The sequence below is a fragment of the Neophocaena asiaeorientalis genome, unplaced genomic scaffold, assembly GCF_003031525.2.
Source record: "Neophocaena asiaeorientalis asiaeorientalis breed wild unplaced genomic scaffold, Neophocaena_asiaeorientalis_V1.1 scaffold7, whole genome shotgun sequence".
NCBI classification, from domain to species: Eukaryota; Metazoa; Chordata; class Mammalia; order Artiodactyla; family Phocoenidae; genus Neophocaena; species Neophocaena asiaeorientalis.
This window is the reverse complement of record NW_020185337.1, coordinates 646514-663960: the sequence shown is the minus strand read 5'-3', so window position 1 is coordinate 663960 and position 17447 is coordinate 646514. Positions and strand designations below refer to the sequence as shown.

At 43.4% G+C, this 17447-nt stretch overlaps 1 protein-coding gene across 1 annotated transcript in view; it reads right to left on the bottom strand.

Annotated features, from left to right (window-relative positions):
• Positions 1-15064, bottom strand: part of NR3C2 (nuclear receptor subfamily 3 group C member 2) — a 367875-nt gene extending 352811 nt beyond the window's left edge. Inside the window, exons 1-2 of the mRNA XM_024736174.1 lie at positions 14838-15064; positions 7727-9482 (exon numbers count right to left, since the gene is read on the bottom strand). Of these exons, the coding sequence (XP_024591942.1) occupies positions 7727-9480 (1754 nt within the window). The 5' untranslated portion in view covers positions 9481-9482; positions 14838-15064. The remainder of the gene's footprint in view (positions 1-7726; positions 9483-14837) is intronic.
• Between the last annotated feature and the right edge of the window lie 2383 nt (positions 15065-17447).

The window sequence follows — 17447 nt, the reverse complement described above, 5'->3', positions numbered from 1 at the left end:
TGCTCACCCCCCTCCATGATGGTCAAGCCGACAACCTGTGAGTTTTCACTGATTTTCCACATCCTTTCCACTCAAGTATCAACTCCTCTCCTGCCCTTCCTTAGTGATTTAGTCCTAAAGCCATTAGGCCAGACATAGCACGGCAGAGCTCCACACTGGGGGCTAGGGTGTGGATGGCTATGGTGGCCCACTGGGGGGGCAGCAAGCCCCCCCATGCAGAGAGTCAGAGTCCCAACAGAGGGGGAGGGGGGCATCCATGTGCTCACCTGGCCTAGTGCCGGGTCTCAGAACCCAGCAGCAGGAGTTAGCGCCCGAGTGGTGGAGGGGGGCATCCAGTGGGGGTGTGGCCCTGTGACCCAGGATGCAGAGTTAGACTCCAGTCACAGAGGAGAGGAGGGTGTCTGCAGGCATGGGGGGGGCACTCCTTGCAGAAAGGGCTGGCTCCAGGACTGGGACAGGAAAAGTACAAGATGGGCCTAAAGCAAGGAAGCGCTCAGAGAAATGATGGGAACATGGCAAAAGGTCACGGAAACCAGCTGGAATGGGCTCCCAATTGTTTGAGGAGCAGTTTGAACCTCAAAAATAAGGGCAGTAACAGGCTATAACCCGCTGCAGAAAAGAAGAAACAATGATGCCATAAAGATATCGATAATTTAATGAATAAGCAAAGTGCGATGAAGATTGGGATGTTTATACAACTTCAAAGTACCACTCCCCCAAATAGCTCCTAATTGCAAAGGGAAAAGAGTAACTTGACCGTGGAGAAGCCTGGCAGACGGCACCTGGATAAAACGCTGCAGATAAACTGTAAAGGCACGAAGGGAAACGGCCTGGCATGTGGTAGGAAGCAAGGAGGAAGGATGCTACATCCCTTCTGTGATACGCCTGACAAGGGGTTGATACCCAAATCAAATCAAGAGGAAACAGAGGACAAACCCAAATCAGGGACTTTCTACTGAAGTGCTGGCCTTTACTGCCCTAAAGTACTGTACAGTCAAGAAATCTAGAGAAGAGTGAGGAACTGTCCCAGACTGGAGACTAAAGAGTCATGACAGCTAAAAAGAACAAAATACAATTCTGCACTGGGGCGCTTTCACTATGAAAGACGTTATGGGCACAACTGGCAAAACCAGAATCAAGATGTCAGTAACTTAAGGTTATATTCTGAACTTTGATGGCTGCATTGTGTACATGTGTCCTTGTTTATCATTCTTTGTAATGGTTCCCCCATGTTCTTCCTAAGTCTGTTATTTCAAAATAAAAATTAACAAAGTCTTCTTCTGGAATATGTTATATCTGCCCCTTTTTTCCATTACCCCCGACATCCTTGCTCCAGAGATTCCAGTTCCCATCCTCCTGCACTGTTGCAATAACTTCTTAACAAGGCCCTTTACGCTCCAATCCACCCTACTACCACTGCCTAATTAAGGTTTTACCCATGTGTACTTCAGCTCAGGCTGCTTGCCTGCTCCAACATTTCAGGAACTCCTCATTACCTGCCAAATTAAGTGCAAACTTCTTAGTGTGACTTCCAAGTTCCACTGGCTTCTAGTTCCAACTAAGCTCTTCCTCTTTCCCCCAATTCCCCATATCACAGCCAGCCATACAGCTGGACCACACTCAGTGTTTTCTGCCTGTCAGGGTTTGCCCACGTAACTCCTTCCACCAGGAGGTGCCCCCCGATCCCCAGCAAACTTTTCAAGACTAAGGATAAATACCAACTCTGATCACCATACCCCCATCTCCTCATTTTCCAAGACTCGCCCAGATCCTTCCCTGTCGGAACACCCGAAGTTGATTTTGCCCATTACAAACCTTATTTCTTTGTGTTTCAGGTCACAATTTTTGGATATCTGTTTCGACAGCTCCTAATATATAAGGTGAGGATACATGCCAATGAAGAGGTCATCACTGATAACATTAAGTCATGGCCAGAGCTGCGAATTCAGATGGCCAGTTATTAGCTCACACTCTCTCCCCAGGGTATTAACTTTGTTAAGTATTCAGATTACTTTTTGTTTGTCCTCTTTTCCTTCCTGGGCTAGAGTGTTCTATGTCTTGCATAAAATATAAGCAATTTCTACCTCTTCTCTACATAGAAATTTTGGCCTTGGCCATACCACTAACAATCATAAATCCAGAGGTTTTTCAGAGCATCAATTAAGTAACACGTGCTTATATGAAATTACATTTTAACTTCGTCATTACCTTACTATATAAAGAACAAAATAAAACTCTTAAAAATGAAAACAAAGCCTATACCTGACAAGTTTAAAACTAGAAATTCTAAAATTTAAGATGACACTATCCATTTAACACACTTATATTTCTTGGATTTTCACTAATAAATTTTGGAATGCAGTCCACAAAAATATACAACTTAATGGCTACATTTAAATGGATCCAAGAAATCAATATTTTTCTCTTAATTTGAATTTGGTAAATGAAAGGAAACGATAAATTATTTAGAAGCAGAGCTGAAATTTTATCAGTAGATGAGCTGTATGAAACTACAGCGACAGTTGAAAGCCTGGGAAAATAAGTATTATTTTGGAGAAAAAAATAAAGGACATCAGGGGAAGTGAAGTATTACTCCTAAATTACTGGTGATCAATATAACATCTTCTCTTACTGTAAACATTACAAGGATAGAAAAGGTCAGACACACCCAGAATTTGAATATTGCAAAAGGCATCAAATCCATAAATGATAAATCTCCAGGTCCTAGTTTCACCATGTCACTGGTATGTATGCAAACTTCCTTAAGTTAAATAATTTGAGTTTATTTAACTGAAATCAGGGCTTTTATCTCCACTTTATTTTTAAAGTATGAAATAAACAGTTCTAAATATACTAACACTTCAGACGATAAAAGGTGGACATACTGACATATAAATCAAGGAGGTGAAAAGCAAAATGTATAGAAGGGCAGTACATACTGATTTGTTTATTAAAAAGGAATAGGGTTTTTTTCTCCAATAAAATTATCACCACTTTTACCAGAAATACCATAAATAATGAAGGTGAATGCATCATCCGAAGAAGCAAGTCTCCTTTTAAATATTTATAAAAATACTATTTAGAACACTAACCTGGAGAAATTCTAGGCACACTAGCAATTTCAAAATCAAAATATTATAAGACAAATAAGAAAAAGAAAGTTCCATGTTTTCATTTCCAAATGACCTAAGTAATTCTATAATGGATTTATTATGGTAAGTACCAATAATCAGTCAATCTCTCCCCTCCAAAACCCATTATTCTTTCATGCTTTGCATTACATGAAGTTACTTATATCTCAGCGGTTTATTTACAAAGCTTACTATGAGACATGGCAAACTTTGTAACAAACTCCTTGAATTCTGAAGGTTTTGACTTGTTATGGAAGATGGGTTTCGAAAAACTCCAGGGACCACTGAAAAATTTTGAAAACAACTGTAGGTTATCACTAAATTGTTTTCTCCTATCATGGAAAAAAAGTTCAGCATATATTAAGATAAATTCCTGATTACTTGTCTTGAAAACTAGCAGAATGTGCCCTTTGAAACAGTGAACTTTATATTCGAAAAGTCTAAGTCAATGGTAGCACTGTGTTACAATGCTATCAAAGTGACTATGACTATCGCCATCAACACCCAATGTTATGTCAACAGAAAAACCCTGTTTCCAGAAGGAATAGTGTAAATTCAAAAGAACAAGAAACTCAGAGTGTAAGTGTCAAGTTTTAAGAAAGGAAAGATTTGATTAAAAGAAAAAAAACCTGCCACTTCTCCAAGCAAAATGACAGGTCACCCCTACTCACCCTTACTTTTAAAAGGTAAATGGTCATGACATTTTTCTATCCTGACTACCCTGGCAACTACAGAGCTGGACTTGTAAGATAAACTTGAAACCAGACTAGCAAATATGTTAAGGGATACTTCTATTTTTATTCTTAACGTACACGACTCCAAGGAAACTACACAGCCACTCAGTCGCGCTGTTGGCAGACCTCACAGAGCATCTAGGTCAACTCGTTTTCTTTCAAATGAAGAAACTGGGGCCGAGAGAAGTTGCCACTCACTCAAGGTCACAGCTTTGTTTGTGTCCAAGCGGACAGGGGAACTCGCATCTGCATGACCCAACTAGGTCCAGTGTCCACCGCAGAGTTTTACATCCAGCTTTTATCATCATGTACCTTCCAGTGTGGCCGTCAGATAAACCACTTGCTGGAAATGATAACAGGCGTGCCTCTGGTCACCGCTCTTGTAGAACGCCCACAGGCTGAAACAGACACACACTCCATGGCCATCACTCACTTCTATCAGCTTGACAAGTTCACCTGGATACGAACCATTTTCCTTATCTGCCTGGGACACCCCTTCCTCAGCATAACATTCAGTAAAGCTAACACAAACAGAGTAATATCCTCTTTCTGCATTAACCTCCAAAGGGTGTATAGGATAGAAGAGACCAGCAGTTCTCAACTTCTGGGTCTCGGGATGCCTTTCCACTCTTAAAATGTATTGAGGACAAGAGGTTTTGTTTATCTGCATTTCTATCTATTGATATCTACCCTATTAGAAATTAAAACGAATATTTCTTTTAAATCATTTAAAAGAAGTCATCACACATTAACATAAAAGTGCATATGTGAAAAAAAAATTATTTCCCAGAACAAAAACTTTAGTGAAAAGAGCAGCACTGTTTTACAGTTTTGCAAGTCTATTGTCTCGCTTAATAGAAGACAGCTGGATTCTCCTATCTACTTCTGTGGTCAATGTGTGGTGATGTGTTCTGGTTCAAGAATATGAAGAAAACCTGGCTTCACACTGATACATTGTTGGAAAAAGGAAGAGCATTTTAATGGTCATTTCAGATCATTGCAGATACGATTCTTTAACACGACACTGAAAATGGAGAGTCAGTGGTTTCTTAAAGCTTAGTTGCCACATGGAATCTGAAACTCTATCAGTAAACTTTTCACACACTATTACATTAAAACCGTTGGTCTGGCAGGCGGACTCTCAACCACTGCTCCACCAGGGAAGCCCTATCTCCCATTTTGAATGGCTTTTACCAATGCACAATTTTTGAGTTTGTGGACCTCCCTGAAAAGGTCTCAGGAACCCCAAACAATACTTCGGCATCTACTTGAAAATAGTTTAGAGTTGAACCTAAAGATAAAGGATATTATGAAACTCAGAAGCAGTTTCGCACTGCCTGGATCCTTTACAATCTTTAATTCATTAATCCAACATTCCCTGGAACGGGGTATCATCATGATAAATTATGACACAGGCAGAAGGGTTGGATTTGGTCCAAAAGACACAAAAGAAGAGGCCAATAATGAAGCTTGGATGAGATTAAATTAAATATTATAACATGTAGACTGAAATCCAGAAAAAAAATCTAAGTTTACTCTGAGAATGATCAAAACAAATACATTTGGATAATATTCACCAGGAAAAGCTGTAAAGAATTAGTAATCTAAAAGAGACTTTGAATAACATTAAAGCTTTGACATTACAGTTTTTGGAAAACTTATATTAACTAGCACAATACCAGTATATATGTAAACAAAAGGAATCCCCTCTGACTATATTAACAAGCTCAGTAAGAATTCTGGAAGGCTCAAGAAGAGACACCAGACAACACCCCAGGTTCCCACAAAGGCAGAGTAGGCTCAAGGTCACTGATTTATACGAATATGTAAGGCTATGGGTCCCCAGACCACCAGGAGGGGCTTCATGAGTTGAGTGTGAAAAAGACAATTAAAACAGTAGAAATAGGATACGGAACAAACAAAAGAGAATTACTGATTTTAGCTAGTATCACTCTAGTATTTCTACCAGAAGTATCATTACCCAAAGCAATAGCCTTCAAAGAGCATAAATAGAAATGTAGTAGCAAATGTGGAGTGCCTAACCATAAAAAAATAATTTAATCGTAAGAATTTATCAACAAACATTTCCTTACACTATGCATATGTCTTTAAAAGATTCTGTGGAATTTCACAGAATGCAGAAAAGAGAACTCTAAAGGAAACGGAAACTAAAGGTTATGAAAACAATTGAATTAAATGCTAAGAGCAATCGATGAGCTGTATATAATACTCTATGGTGCGTACTGTGTACCAGATGGGAGTCAAAGTGCTTCTCATAAATTAACTCAATTGTCTTGACTACCCTTGAGATGGGTACTACTGAATTACCTTTTTACAGATGAGAAGACTCAAGTCCAGAAAGGTGAAGGGATGTGCACAGGGTCACAAAACAGTTAAGGGGCAGGGCTGGGGATTTCAACCAGGGCAGCCATGCTCTTTAACTATCAGGCTGTCCCCGCTCTGAATAACCTACTACAAACATCACTTACAAAAATATCTACATCGTGTGCAAAATGTCCTGCTCTGAAAGTAAAACAAAGCACTAGCAGTGGAACACCTGCTGAGCTTGGTTCTGAGGAAAACCATGCCACCTCAGCATTTGTGTAAAGAGTTTAGAATTCAGGAGAGACAGGCAGCATTAGGATAGGACTGACTAGTCGTGCTACCGAGAACTGTAACAATGTGTAAATTACAATGTGTAAATTTCCTTTATGGAATGTGTGCTTCTATAAAAGCAAGAGGAGCGAGGTATGAGTTGATGATGATGAAAATAATGCACAAATGAAAGTGTTTCCTTTTGCTTCGGTAAAAAACCGAAGGAGAAAGAGTAAGGAATACACGTCAACCTTACATCTTGTTAATGGGAATGGCCATTTTTCCCACCAAATAAGTTTTTAAGGAAAACAGCCACATCTTCCTAGATGCCCACGTGAACTATATCTAGGAAATCTATTCTTTGTATGTTCAATACAGGGATCGTTGACCACAACCGTATAAAAAACACAGTACTGAATCAAAGTCCAATGCAAGTATTCATTGCATAACTTAGAACCACCCTTCAGAGTCATATCTAAAACCTCTTCCTTGTTTTTTCTAAATATATACAATATGCTATCTGCATGAAGGAAAGCCAAGAGGTATTTTACAGTAAGTAAAGTATGTCTTCTTGCAGATCTTAAAAGTTATAAATATACCAGCTCAAAACTGCAGTGACATACTTCACTTCCAATGAGTAAGAAAGCAAGACGGGCCACTTAGTAATTTTAGATATGCTGAGTCTTTAAAAAGCCCTCCAGAGTTAAGGAAATGATTTATTTGTACTGAACACCACAACTTGCATACGATTAACCAATCTAGAAAAAGATGAAGAAGGTGGGGAGCTTGTGGGTAACAGATTTGGGGTTTCCTTTCATTTTTCACAACCAATGAAGTGGTTAATAAAGAAAATTAAAGGTAAAAAAAGACTATGACCACAAAGAGACCAATTTAAAGCAATTTAGCGAACGCGTACACAGCTAAAGAAAAAAAAAAAATCTAGCACTAGTTTGCTAAAGTAAATATAGTAACAGACAATAGGAAACAAACTTTTCCTAAACACCTAAAACAGGCAATGCAGAGGGGGAAAAACACCTAAATACACTCCTTCAAAATCAACACAAATATTTTCCAAGAGATTCACAGAATTTTTGGTTTCTCTATTTCAAAAAAGTAGTAACATACCAACAAGCGAAGGGAGAAGCACTAAATGACCATGCTGAAAACAAAAATCAAACGTGTTTAAATTTCTTAACTGTAAAGATAGTGCTAACCTTCAGCATTTTATAAAGCCATTTTCAAAACAGGAAAAAAAGGCCCACTTACCTTGATACATTTTCTGGAATGTACTCTAGGACCGGATATCCATCACTTCTAGATGACAGGTCACCGTGTGATTTCCACGACTCCACTAAAGTATTGATGGGAGGAAAGGAGCTCAAGTGTTGGAAAGATTGGTCTCTAGCTGATCGTGATAAAGATATTGTACCTTGAGCACCAATCCTGTAGTGAAAGGACTGTCCACCTGAATTCACACCAACAATGGCAGATGAAGGGATGCTGGCCTCCGGGTAATAGCTCCCATCATCCGGTTCTTGTTTTATCCCCATTGGGAAGCCACTGCCTTCACAGTTACCATCGAAGCCGGGCACAGGTGGTCCTAAAATTCCTGATAGAGAATAATAGTCTTTATCATCCATAAAGGAAAAATATGAGCCATCCATGAATGGAAAGGGGTTGACGGCTGGATTCCCTTTAAAAGAGGTGCCCGAACATGAATGCTTGGTTGATTCTTGTTTTATTGGTACTGAGAATGGGGAATCAGAATTTATTTTGCTATTTCCTCCTAGACACGAGCTGCTAAAAGCTCCATCTGGCTCCGGCTTTATGTACTGGATGATGTTAAGCTGGCCAGTCACACCATTGGAGACTGCACTCTCTGCCTCCTCAGTCTTAGGAAAGGGAAGCTCACGAGCACCTTTCTCGTGTGTGTCTGGACTAGGAACCGCATCCCGGGCTGCACTGGATCCAGCCGGGGTGCCCGAAGCAGTGTAGCTGAAGGCGTTGCTTCCCGGGCTACAGATAGATCCCACGGTACTAGCAGTTGGGCTGGACAGTGTGGATCTGTTATTTGTGTTGGAAGGGCTGGAAACAGAGCACCTCGAGTTGTTGATATTTGCCGGGCTGGATACACAGGATCGCAGAAGGACGTTATTAGGACTGGAGACTGGAGATTTTACACTGCAGTGACTCGGGGGGCTGGAAATGGGGGATTTCATGCTACTCAACGGACTGGAGAGAGGAGAGCCCACGTTGCTGGCGTGGGCTGGGCTGTGTGACCTGGAACCCCGATTCTCCACATTAGGGGAGCACGGCAGAGGAGTGCCCTGGGCGATGGGGCTGTGCACTGTGAAACTGCCAAAGCTAGCCGAGGTGGAGGACACACAGCTGATGCTGGCAGGGCTGCAACCCGAAGATGACATATTCAGAGGGCTGCAAACAGAGGGGCTCTTCTCGTGACACAGGATGGGGCTCTTCACCATGGTGCGCATGACCCCGCCGTTCTCGGAGCTCCCCGAGTCAGTCATGAAGGACCTCAAGGGCCTGCTCACATTCCCCAGAGTGGAGGGACGGTGGCCATTTTCTTTATAAAATTTCACCATCTGTTCGACGTGTGGATAGATCTTTGCTGGACTCGCGCTTCCTTGCGGGTTCTGCTGATCATAGGCATAGTCGGCCTCTCTTACGGAATCCATGTATAAGCCCATGGACTCAGCCACGGTTGCCGAAAGTTCCTTAGATTCCAGCTCGGTTTTAATATCAGATGGTAAAATCCCAGACCGATTATTGTCTTGCTGAAGGCAAGGGAGTAGTTCCTGTTTTTCTTTGCTGCTTCCTTGAGTACTGTTGTTTGGAATAGCACCGGAAACACAGCTTATGTTGACGACCTCCATGTAGTTATTCTCATCGGTCCGCTCTGTAGGTCCCGAGGAAGAACGCTCCGTAGCCTGAGAAGCTTGACCCCACCGTCTTTCCATATCTAGACCTTCAGGGAGACTGTGGTAGCCTTTGGTTTCCATAGCTAACAAATAAATTTATATTAAAAAACCGAATTAGAGTTCTTGATAGCAAGATTACTCTAAAAGACATTCTGAAATTGCATGGAATGATCTCTAAATACATATTCTACTTATTATAAGCAATACTTCTAGTTATATTAAAATTATTACCTTCTTAGGTGCTGATACAACAGTCTTGACTATAATTTGGAAGTCAGAATATAAGAAGCAATAAAACTATTTTACATGTAAATAAAAGTAACGTCTTTGCTATAATACAGCCTTTAGAGGTTGCAAAGAATCTTTACCAATAAATCATCTTTGCTATAATACAGCCTTTAGAGTTTGCAAAGAGTATTTACAAATGTTAACTTATTTAATATGCAAAGTAATCCTGGGGACTCATGAGGCAGGCAAGGAGAAAACTGAGGGCTTAGTGAAGAGGGCAACTCGCCCAAGGTCAAAGGCATAATAAGTGACAAAGTCAGGTTTAAAACTAAATCTTCTAACTCCAAAGCCTTTGGAGTCTTTCCAGCATATGGAAGCTGCTTTCCATATCTAATACGTGGCTTTATTAAAAACAACGAGGAAATGCAATTAATGTTACCATTTCCCAATATAAAGTCATCAATTGAATGATCACAGGCAAAATAACTTAAGAATTACTTTTAAAACAATAAGATTTTCTAAAAATGGATTAGTGATGAAGATAATTTAAAATCAACTCTATTACGTGAAGAGTCACATATCCTGATTAATTAAGCTGGTCGATAACAGAGAGGCTGTAGGACAACTTAAGAATATCAGGACTCTAGTCTGTATTTCAATCCTGGCAAGGACTCTGACATGCAGTCTGACCTAGCAGTACTTCTGCTAAAACGACTCCCAACAGACAGCCAGTTTCAGTCTCAACAGTTAATGGAGGAAGTTTGAGATGGGCCCTGACAATTTATGTGTTCATTCATTCAACAAATATTTACCCAGTATGTGCTACATCCTGGGCCTAGAAGTAGTCACTGAATCTACAGTGATAAACAAAACAGGCCCAGTCCCCCTCCTCAGGGAGCCCACAGGATTGTTTTACATATACCATCTTACTCACTGGCTCTCTCTATAAATTTATTTCATAGGTAGAATAATGATAATAGGCTATATTTATATAATTCTTATGCATTATATCATTCAATGCCATATTACAAGCCTTTCACATATATTAACTTATTTACCCTTATAAACAACCCTACAAGACTGGCAAAAGTATTATTCCAAATGATACAACTGGGGAAACTGAGGCAGGGGCCACACAGCAGAGCTGGAATTTGATCCCAGGTGTCTACACCAAGCTATCTCAACCTTGGCCCTATTTGGGACCTGATAATTCTTTGTTGAGATCTGTCTTACACATCATAAGATGTCCAGCAGTCTCCCTGACCCCTACCCACTAGATGCCAGTAGCATTCCTCCTCCCCTGTTGTGACAGCCCAGACTGCCTCCAGACCTTGACAAATGTCTCTGGGGCTGGTGGGTGCAAAACCACCCCTCGTTTGAGAACCACCACTCTAAAGAAACATATCTCAAAGAAAATTAACTCACTCTCAATAAAACTTCATTTATGCATTTTCATGCATAAAACAATTAAAATCTTTAAGTATGCATTTTTAAAATCCTTTCAGCTGTGTAAACATTCTCTGACCCAAATAAAGGTCCTGATCTACAAGATGCAGTTTCTGCAGTTCTGAATACAAATATTACTTTAGGCCTCTCAGTCCTCTCCCCACCAACTTTTGCCACTCACAATCTCCATCTGCCCTATGTTCCCCTCATTAAAAAGAGACTAGGATGCTTTTTTGCTCCAGAAATTATATTAATTATCATAGAAAAATAATATAATGACTCTACTAAATAAACTGGCATGAGATATTGCAGGGCTCACTGACAAAATTCAATGCCCAAATTGTCCAAGTATCATAATTACCTCTTACTTTTCTGTACTCTACACTAGACTTTAAGTTCCCAGAAGGCAGAAACTTTATCAATTCTACCACTGCATCCCAAGACGACAGCATAATGCAAATTTAAGAAAGTTAAACTATTATAACATAATCAATACTCAGTAACTTGTGGACATTAAAATCTCCCAATTATGCAGTGTGCTTTTACTTAAAGAACATTTTTCTATAAATTCCTAATCACAAATCAAATCACAAAACAGTGGAAAATAAGTCAAATTACGAAGCTTGAGGAGGTAATCTGGTAATTCCAGCTGAAAAACTTAATGTGGATGAAAGCTAAGTGAAAGTGGAAAAAAGAAAAAAAAGAAAAAAAATATATATATATAGTGAAATGGGACCAAAACAGCTAATACTGGCCTTTTCTACCTTACTGAAAAACCATTTAATAGTAGCCATGGGTTGAAAATACCAGTAAATATTATGTCCTGCTTCTACTTCTACCTGAGAATATTCTGTCTTCCCCACAGCAAACTTGAACAGATGTATATCTAACGTATAGATGTTTCAGGTCCAAGTTCATTAAACACCACAAGAAACATGTCTACTCCTGTTCAAAACTGAACACCTTCTGTGTATCATTCCCCCACCCCCAACCCTGTCCCTAAACCCACATTCTCTGTCTTGGTGAACTGCACCACCCTCTACCCACATGCCCAGAAGTCACCCTTGCCTTGGCACCCTTACCAAAGGTCTCCACAGGCTCACCCCTCCTCACTCCCACACCTACAGTATCGCTCCTTGCCCCCCAGGCAAGAGAACCATCTGCCCTGGGTCTGAAGGGCCATCCTCATCCAGACCCCTCTCCAAAAATTCATCCTCCAAATTGTCTTTTGGAAAGCATGATCACTCACTGCCTTTTCTGAAGTTTCACAGTGGAAATTTGCATGCTAAAACTCCAGGGAAGTTCCACGGTACAGAAATCTGTTTCCTTTTTAATCCAGAGTCCTCTAAATAATTTGGTTACTGCACCTTTTTTTCACAGAACACCTACTAGCAGGCTGAGGGACACTTTTCACCACTCTGCCTCAAAGCAGGAGCCACGGATATGTAAGGCTATGTGAAGATTTGAAGAGAATCTCTACAGGAGCTGACGGGCAAGAACCATCTTAAAGCAATCTACAAGGAAGCACCTTGTCAGCTAACATCATGCAGGTGATCATAACTTTCCAAGTCCAGTCTGGCTAGCCTTGAACTCTCTTGACAATAACATAAACCAGCCTGCATTTCACCACATTATTGACAGGGCTACCATTAGAGAATTTGCAAAAGGTTTTGCTGAAATCTATTACATTAGCTTTGTTTAAGGTATTCTCATCTACCAACCTAATGCACCTCTCAACAAAGAAAACAGAGTAAAGGCTGGCAACAAACACAAAAGAATGGAGGACATCAGCATGTTTCCACTGCAAATATTTTTAAAGACTGCGTTTTTAAAAGAATATGATTATTGAAGTATTTTATGCTGAATTCTCCCGATTATCTTAATTGGTCTTCTCTGTAAAACAAATGGATCAGTTTAGGTAATTATTTCCTACAGTGTCCAGGAAATCCAAGCTGTCTTTTTAAAACCGGCATAAGGACCATGGCTTGAGCAGAATTTCCTGAACTTACTAGTGAATACTCAAAATATTAGTTGATGAATATGATCCTCATAGAACTTAATATCCAGATGGTAAAGGGAAAGTTTTGTTACTAAAGTATAAGACGAAACAGATACCAGTATACAAATCTAGCTTATATAAAATCAGGTTTGTCTCCCTTACAAATGGAAACTGTTAACAGAGGCTCCCTTGAGACAAAGACAAAAACAATGAGGACCCCTTAATTTTCATGCAAACGGCCTCCCCCCACCCAAAAAAAATAAAGGAACTTTCACATAAGGAAAGTAAGGAAAAGCACTGATAGTTCTACCTTAAGTCATATATATGCTCTTAAACACTATTTTGCAAAGGAAAAACCTGACTTTAAAATTTTATATTTTACAGACTGTGTTAAATTGCTGTTTTCTACAAGGAAGTAGTTTTTTTCCAGGAATATTAACAAGGAATCTTGCGAATTTATATTTTATCTGAAAACACTTTCACTTTTACTACCCCTCAAACATAGTTCCCTTCAAATGCATCATTTTCTATAGTTATATGACTATAATGACATCTTAAAGACAGAACCTTAAGAATTTCATAATTTGCACCAGTTGCATAGTTGTAAAAGTTCACTGTAACTATTTTGCTGTCTTCCCCCCTGCATAACTATTACTATGTTCCTCTTTTTTACAGATGAGGTAAATGATAGAAATCAGCCCAAGGTCACCTAAGGGAGCCGGAGAACCAGTTAGAACTGAACACATCTGATTTCTATTCACTCACCTAATTCACTGAGCCACCTGATCTTTCTAAAAGCCCCGAACTAAACTATTTCTCCCTTAAAGGAAAAAACTCCCCTTCAGATTATTTTTAAAAACTTCTCTCCTCAAGCATTTCCATGATAGCGTGCTATGAAGTCAGATATAAAATTAATACTTCCCAGAACTTCACAGACGGAGAACGCTGTTATCATTACTATGTAAATATGATCAATAACAGCACTTAGAGAAATGGCAATTCAAATGTTAAAGAGCAATTACTGCATTTGAAATTAAGTGGTTTCAAAAACTTGTCTGCTATCAAGTTTTCCTACTTGAAAACTTGTTATAATAAATAGTTAAAACTGTTGGTGCCATAAACCATTAAGATTTAAACCTGGCCTTTTAAAATTCATTAGGAAAAGCTGTGCACCTAAATTCAGTAGCAGGGTACTGATGCCACCAAAAGAAGCCTCATCCCTTCTTGGATGCCTTTAGAATTCCAACCGATGCCACAGAAAGCATAATCTCTTTCAGGAGTTTCGCGAATACTAAGGAACGGGAAATGCACGAATTTCCAGAGCCCTTTTCATACAGGATCTATCAGGATCTGTTATCTCCTTCAACTGCCCTTTTACCGCTACACCTCCGGCTGAGATTTGGGTGCTTCCGCAATTGATAGAGGAAAGAAATATTATTCAAACGTCCTTTAAAAACTGTACAAGGAAAACGATCCGAAATTCATCTTTGGGTAAAGGGAAGGGTGGTAGACCTCCCACTGCCAAAGCCGGTTGAAAGCTGCTCGTTAGAGGGCATTTATCCAAAGTGGCCAAACTTTCCCAAAATAGTCCTCTGGCGGTCAAAGGGGAGAAAAAGTGGAAAACCAAAACAAAACAACAAGCACACAGCACCCTACTGACTGCCTCCGGATTACGCAGCCACTTCTCCCTGCAAAGTGCACGCTCCCGCGCCGCGGCCGCACGCCGACCCGGGCAAGCGGCGCCCAGCCGCGCACCCGTACACACCTGCCTCGGCCAGGGTCCGTCTCACGGCGTCTACCTGTTGCAGCGCTTGCCAACGCCACGACACTCCTGCTACGGAGCCCCCCTAAATCCAACAACATCCAGGCCAGCGAGTGCCGCTCTCCCTGCAGCGGGAGAGTCCGAGGCAGCAACGCTCTTGCACCCAGGTGACTGCACGCGTTTCCTCCGAGCGGCCTGAAGTTGGCTTGCGTCTTCCCAGTCCAATGACACCCCGGGCGCGGAGGGGCGGAGAGGAGGGGCACGGGTAGGGCCAGGACGGGCGAAGTAGGGAGGGAGAGAGCTCGAGAGGGCGGGCGAAAGCCCGGAGGGGGAGTGGGCCAGCTCCAGGGCCGGCCCTTTTAAAAGCCGGTCACATGTCCAGATAAAAAGTTCAGGTTGCTATCCCGCCTCCCTGGGCCCTTCCCATTGGCCCGGAGGGAAGCGAGTCTCCACGCTGCACGGGTCAGGCTGGCTTCTCATTGGACAATTCCGGCTGTCAGTCACCAGGAGGGCGACATGACTGATACAAAGTTGCTGCGACACAGCCTGGACTCGGCAGCTCCCTTAAAGCCGCAGAAGCGGTGGCCGCTTGGGGTGCAGGGCAGCGGCTACGCCACTAGGTACCCTCCACCCGCGGCCCCCCGCCCCCATCGCTTGACTGCCCCAAAGTTGCTCACGCCCACCTGGCTCTCCTCCTGGCTAAACCCGGGATGTCTGGAAAGACGTGAAAAGTCTGGTGACGCGGAAGAAGTCGGTTTTTCCGAATGCCAGTTAAGGTGCCGTCCCCTGTCGCTCTCCACCTGCAGCTCCAGGTGAGCGGCAGCCTTGACCCAGGCGCCACCCACCGCGTCCGCGCTCAGGGGAGGACTCTCAGTGGGCTTCTTCAGACCCCCGAGGTTCCGCTGCCCGCCCCTCCCGTCTGTCTGCCGAGTTACCTCTCAGCCGAGAAGCCGCAGCGTCCGCAGCCAGCGAGCAAGAGGATCACGTTCCCACTCGATTTGAATTTCCTTGTTTTAACCGTGCCGGAAAAGCGAGTGATTTCACTGCAGCCAAAACCCTTTAAACACAGCTTCTCTTCCACCTCCCCCACCCCCGAAAAAGTGCCAGGGTCAAGAGCTGCTGCACTCCTCCCTTATAATTTTGTTGCTGTATTTATTACTTTCGTATTGGATTTTTCCACTAGTTCAGTTTGAAAGAAAGCTTACCATCGAGGAGAGTCACTTCTTTATAATGGGGGGGGGGCATGCACATAATTGGGAGAAACAAACGGGAGTGGGGAAGGAAACAAACTGTTTTCTAAGGATCAAGTGTCTGCAAGAAGAAATTTCGGTTTCCCTCCAATCGCCTCCACCTCGATTCTCCTCCCGCCCACCCAAACGCTGAAGCTACTAAGCGAAAGGATGGGCTTCTTAACTTTGATTTCTAAGGACTTTGAGGCTCCGCGTATGAGGCTCCGTTTTAGATTCCCGGCTGGCCCAGAGTCAGCACCAGTGACGTACACACCTAAATCTGGTCCCCCGGCCCTTGGCGACCCGCAGCCCGGCGGCGGCAGCTGTGCAGCCTCCCACCTCACCCTTGCCCCGCACCAGCCAAACTCGGAAGGGGGGAGGGAGTTAGCCCTGTGCTCAAAGGCCCCTCCTCTCCTTACAGTTAATTAAGCTTCAGGATTCAGACCCAGAACCCAGGAAAACTCGAACTCTCCGCCGCTCCAGGTACAAAACTCCCTGGCTGCGGGAGAGACGGCGGCGGCGCAAGAGAGCTGGTCCCAACCCCCGACTCTGGTGCTCAACAGTCCCCCGCGCTGAGCGGCCCCCTGCGCACCAGCAGCCGGGAGTCCCCGCAAGTGTCCCAACTTTCCCGCGGGGCTCGAGGTCATGCGCGCTCTCCTGGCCAAACGAGCAGCCGGGCATCGATCGCACCCGGGGCCGAGCGCGGGCGGCCGGCAGGAGCGAAGGGAGTCCCGGACCTAACGCCCGCGCACGAGAGGAGACAGCGGCTCTGCCTGCGCCGCCGAATTATTCATTATTAAAGGAATGGACGTGTCTCTTTTACTAAGTTTTTACCTCCTTTACGGAGGGCCGGTCTTGCCCTGGATCTCAGCTTCTTGCAGAATCTAGGTTAGAATCTTGCAGGGAGAGCCGCCGCGATTGCTCGCCCGCCGCCCAGCACCCGCGCCCGGAGGCGGCCCGGCGGGCACCTCATCTCCTGACCGCAGCCCACCTCGGTTCGCCAACCCGCGCCCTCTGCGCGGACCATGCCTTCCCTGGGGCAGCCCTGTGCTCCCCGGGCCCCCTCCCGCCGCTGTCAGCGCAAAGTGACTGTCGCCGCACTCACCTTTTCTAGGACATGGTGGGGAAGCTGGGGCGCGGGGGGTGGGTGGGGGCAACCAACTCCCGCCGCCGCCGCTATTGCCGCCACCAGCAAGTCCAATATTAGCAGATCGGCGGTAAGGATGGAGAGGAAGAGAATCCCGGCAGTCGCCCTACTGACGGTGGGTAGAGCAATAGAGCAGTAGTGTCGTTACCCGGCAGGAGGAGGCGAGGCGGCGGCGCCAAATCGCGCAGAGCGGGACGCGGGCGCCCGCCCGCCCCCAGCAGCTGGCGGCCGGGCCTC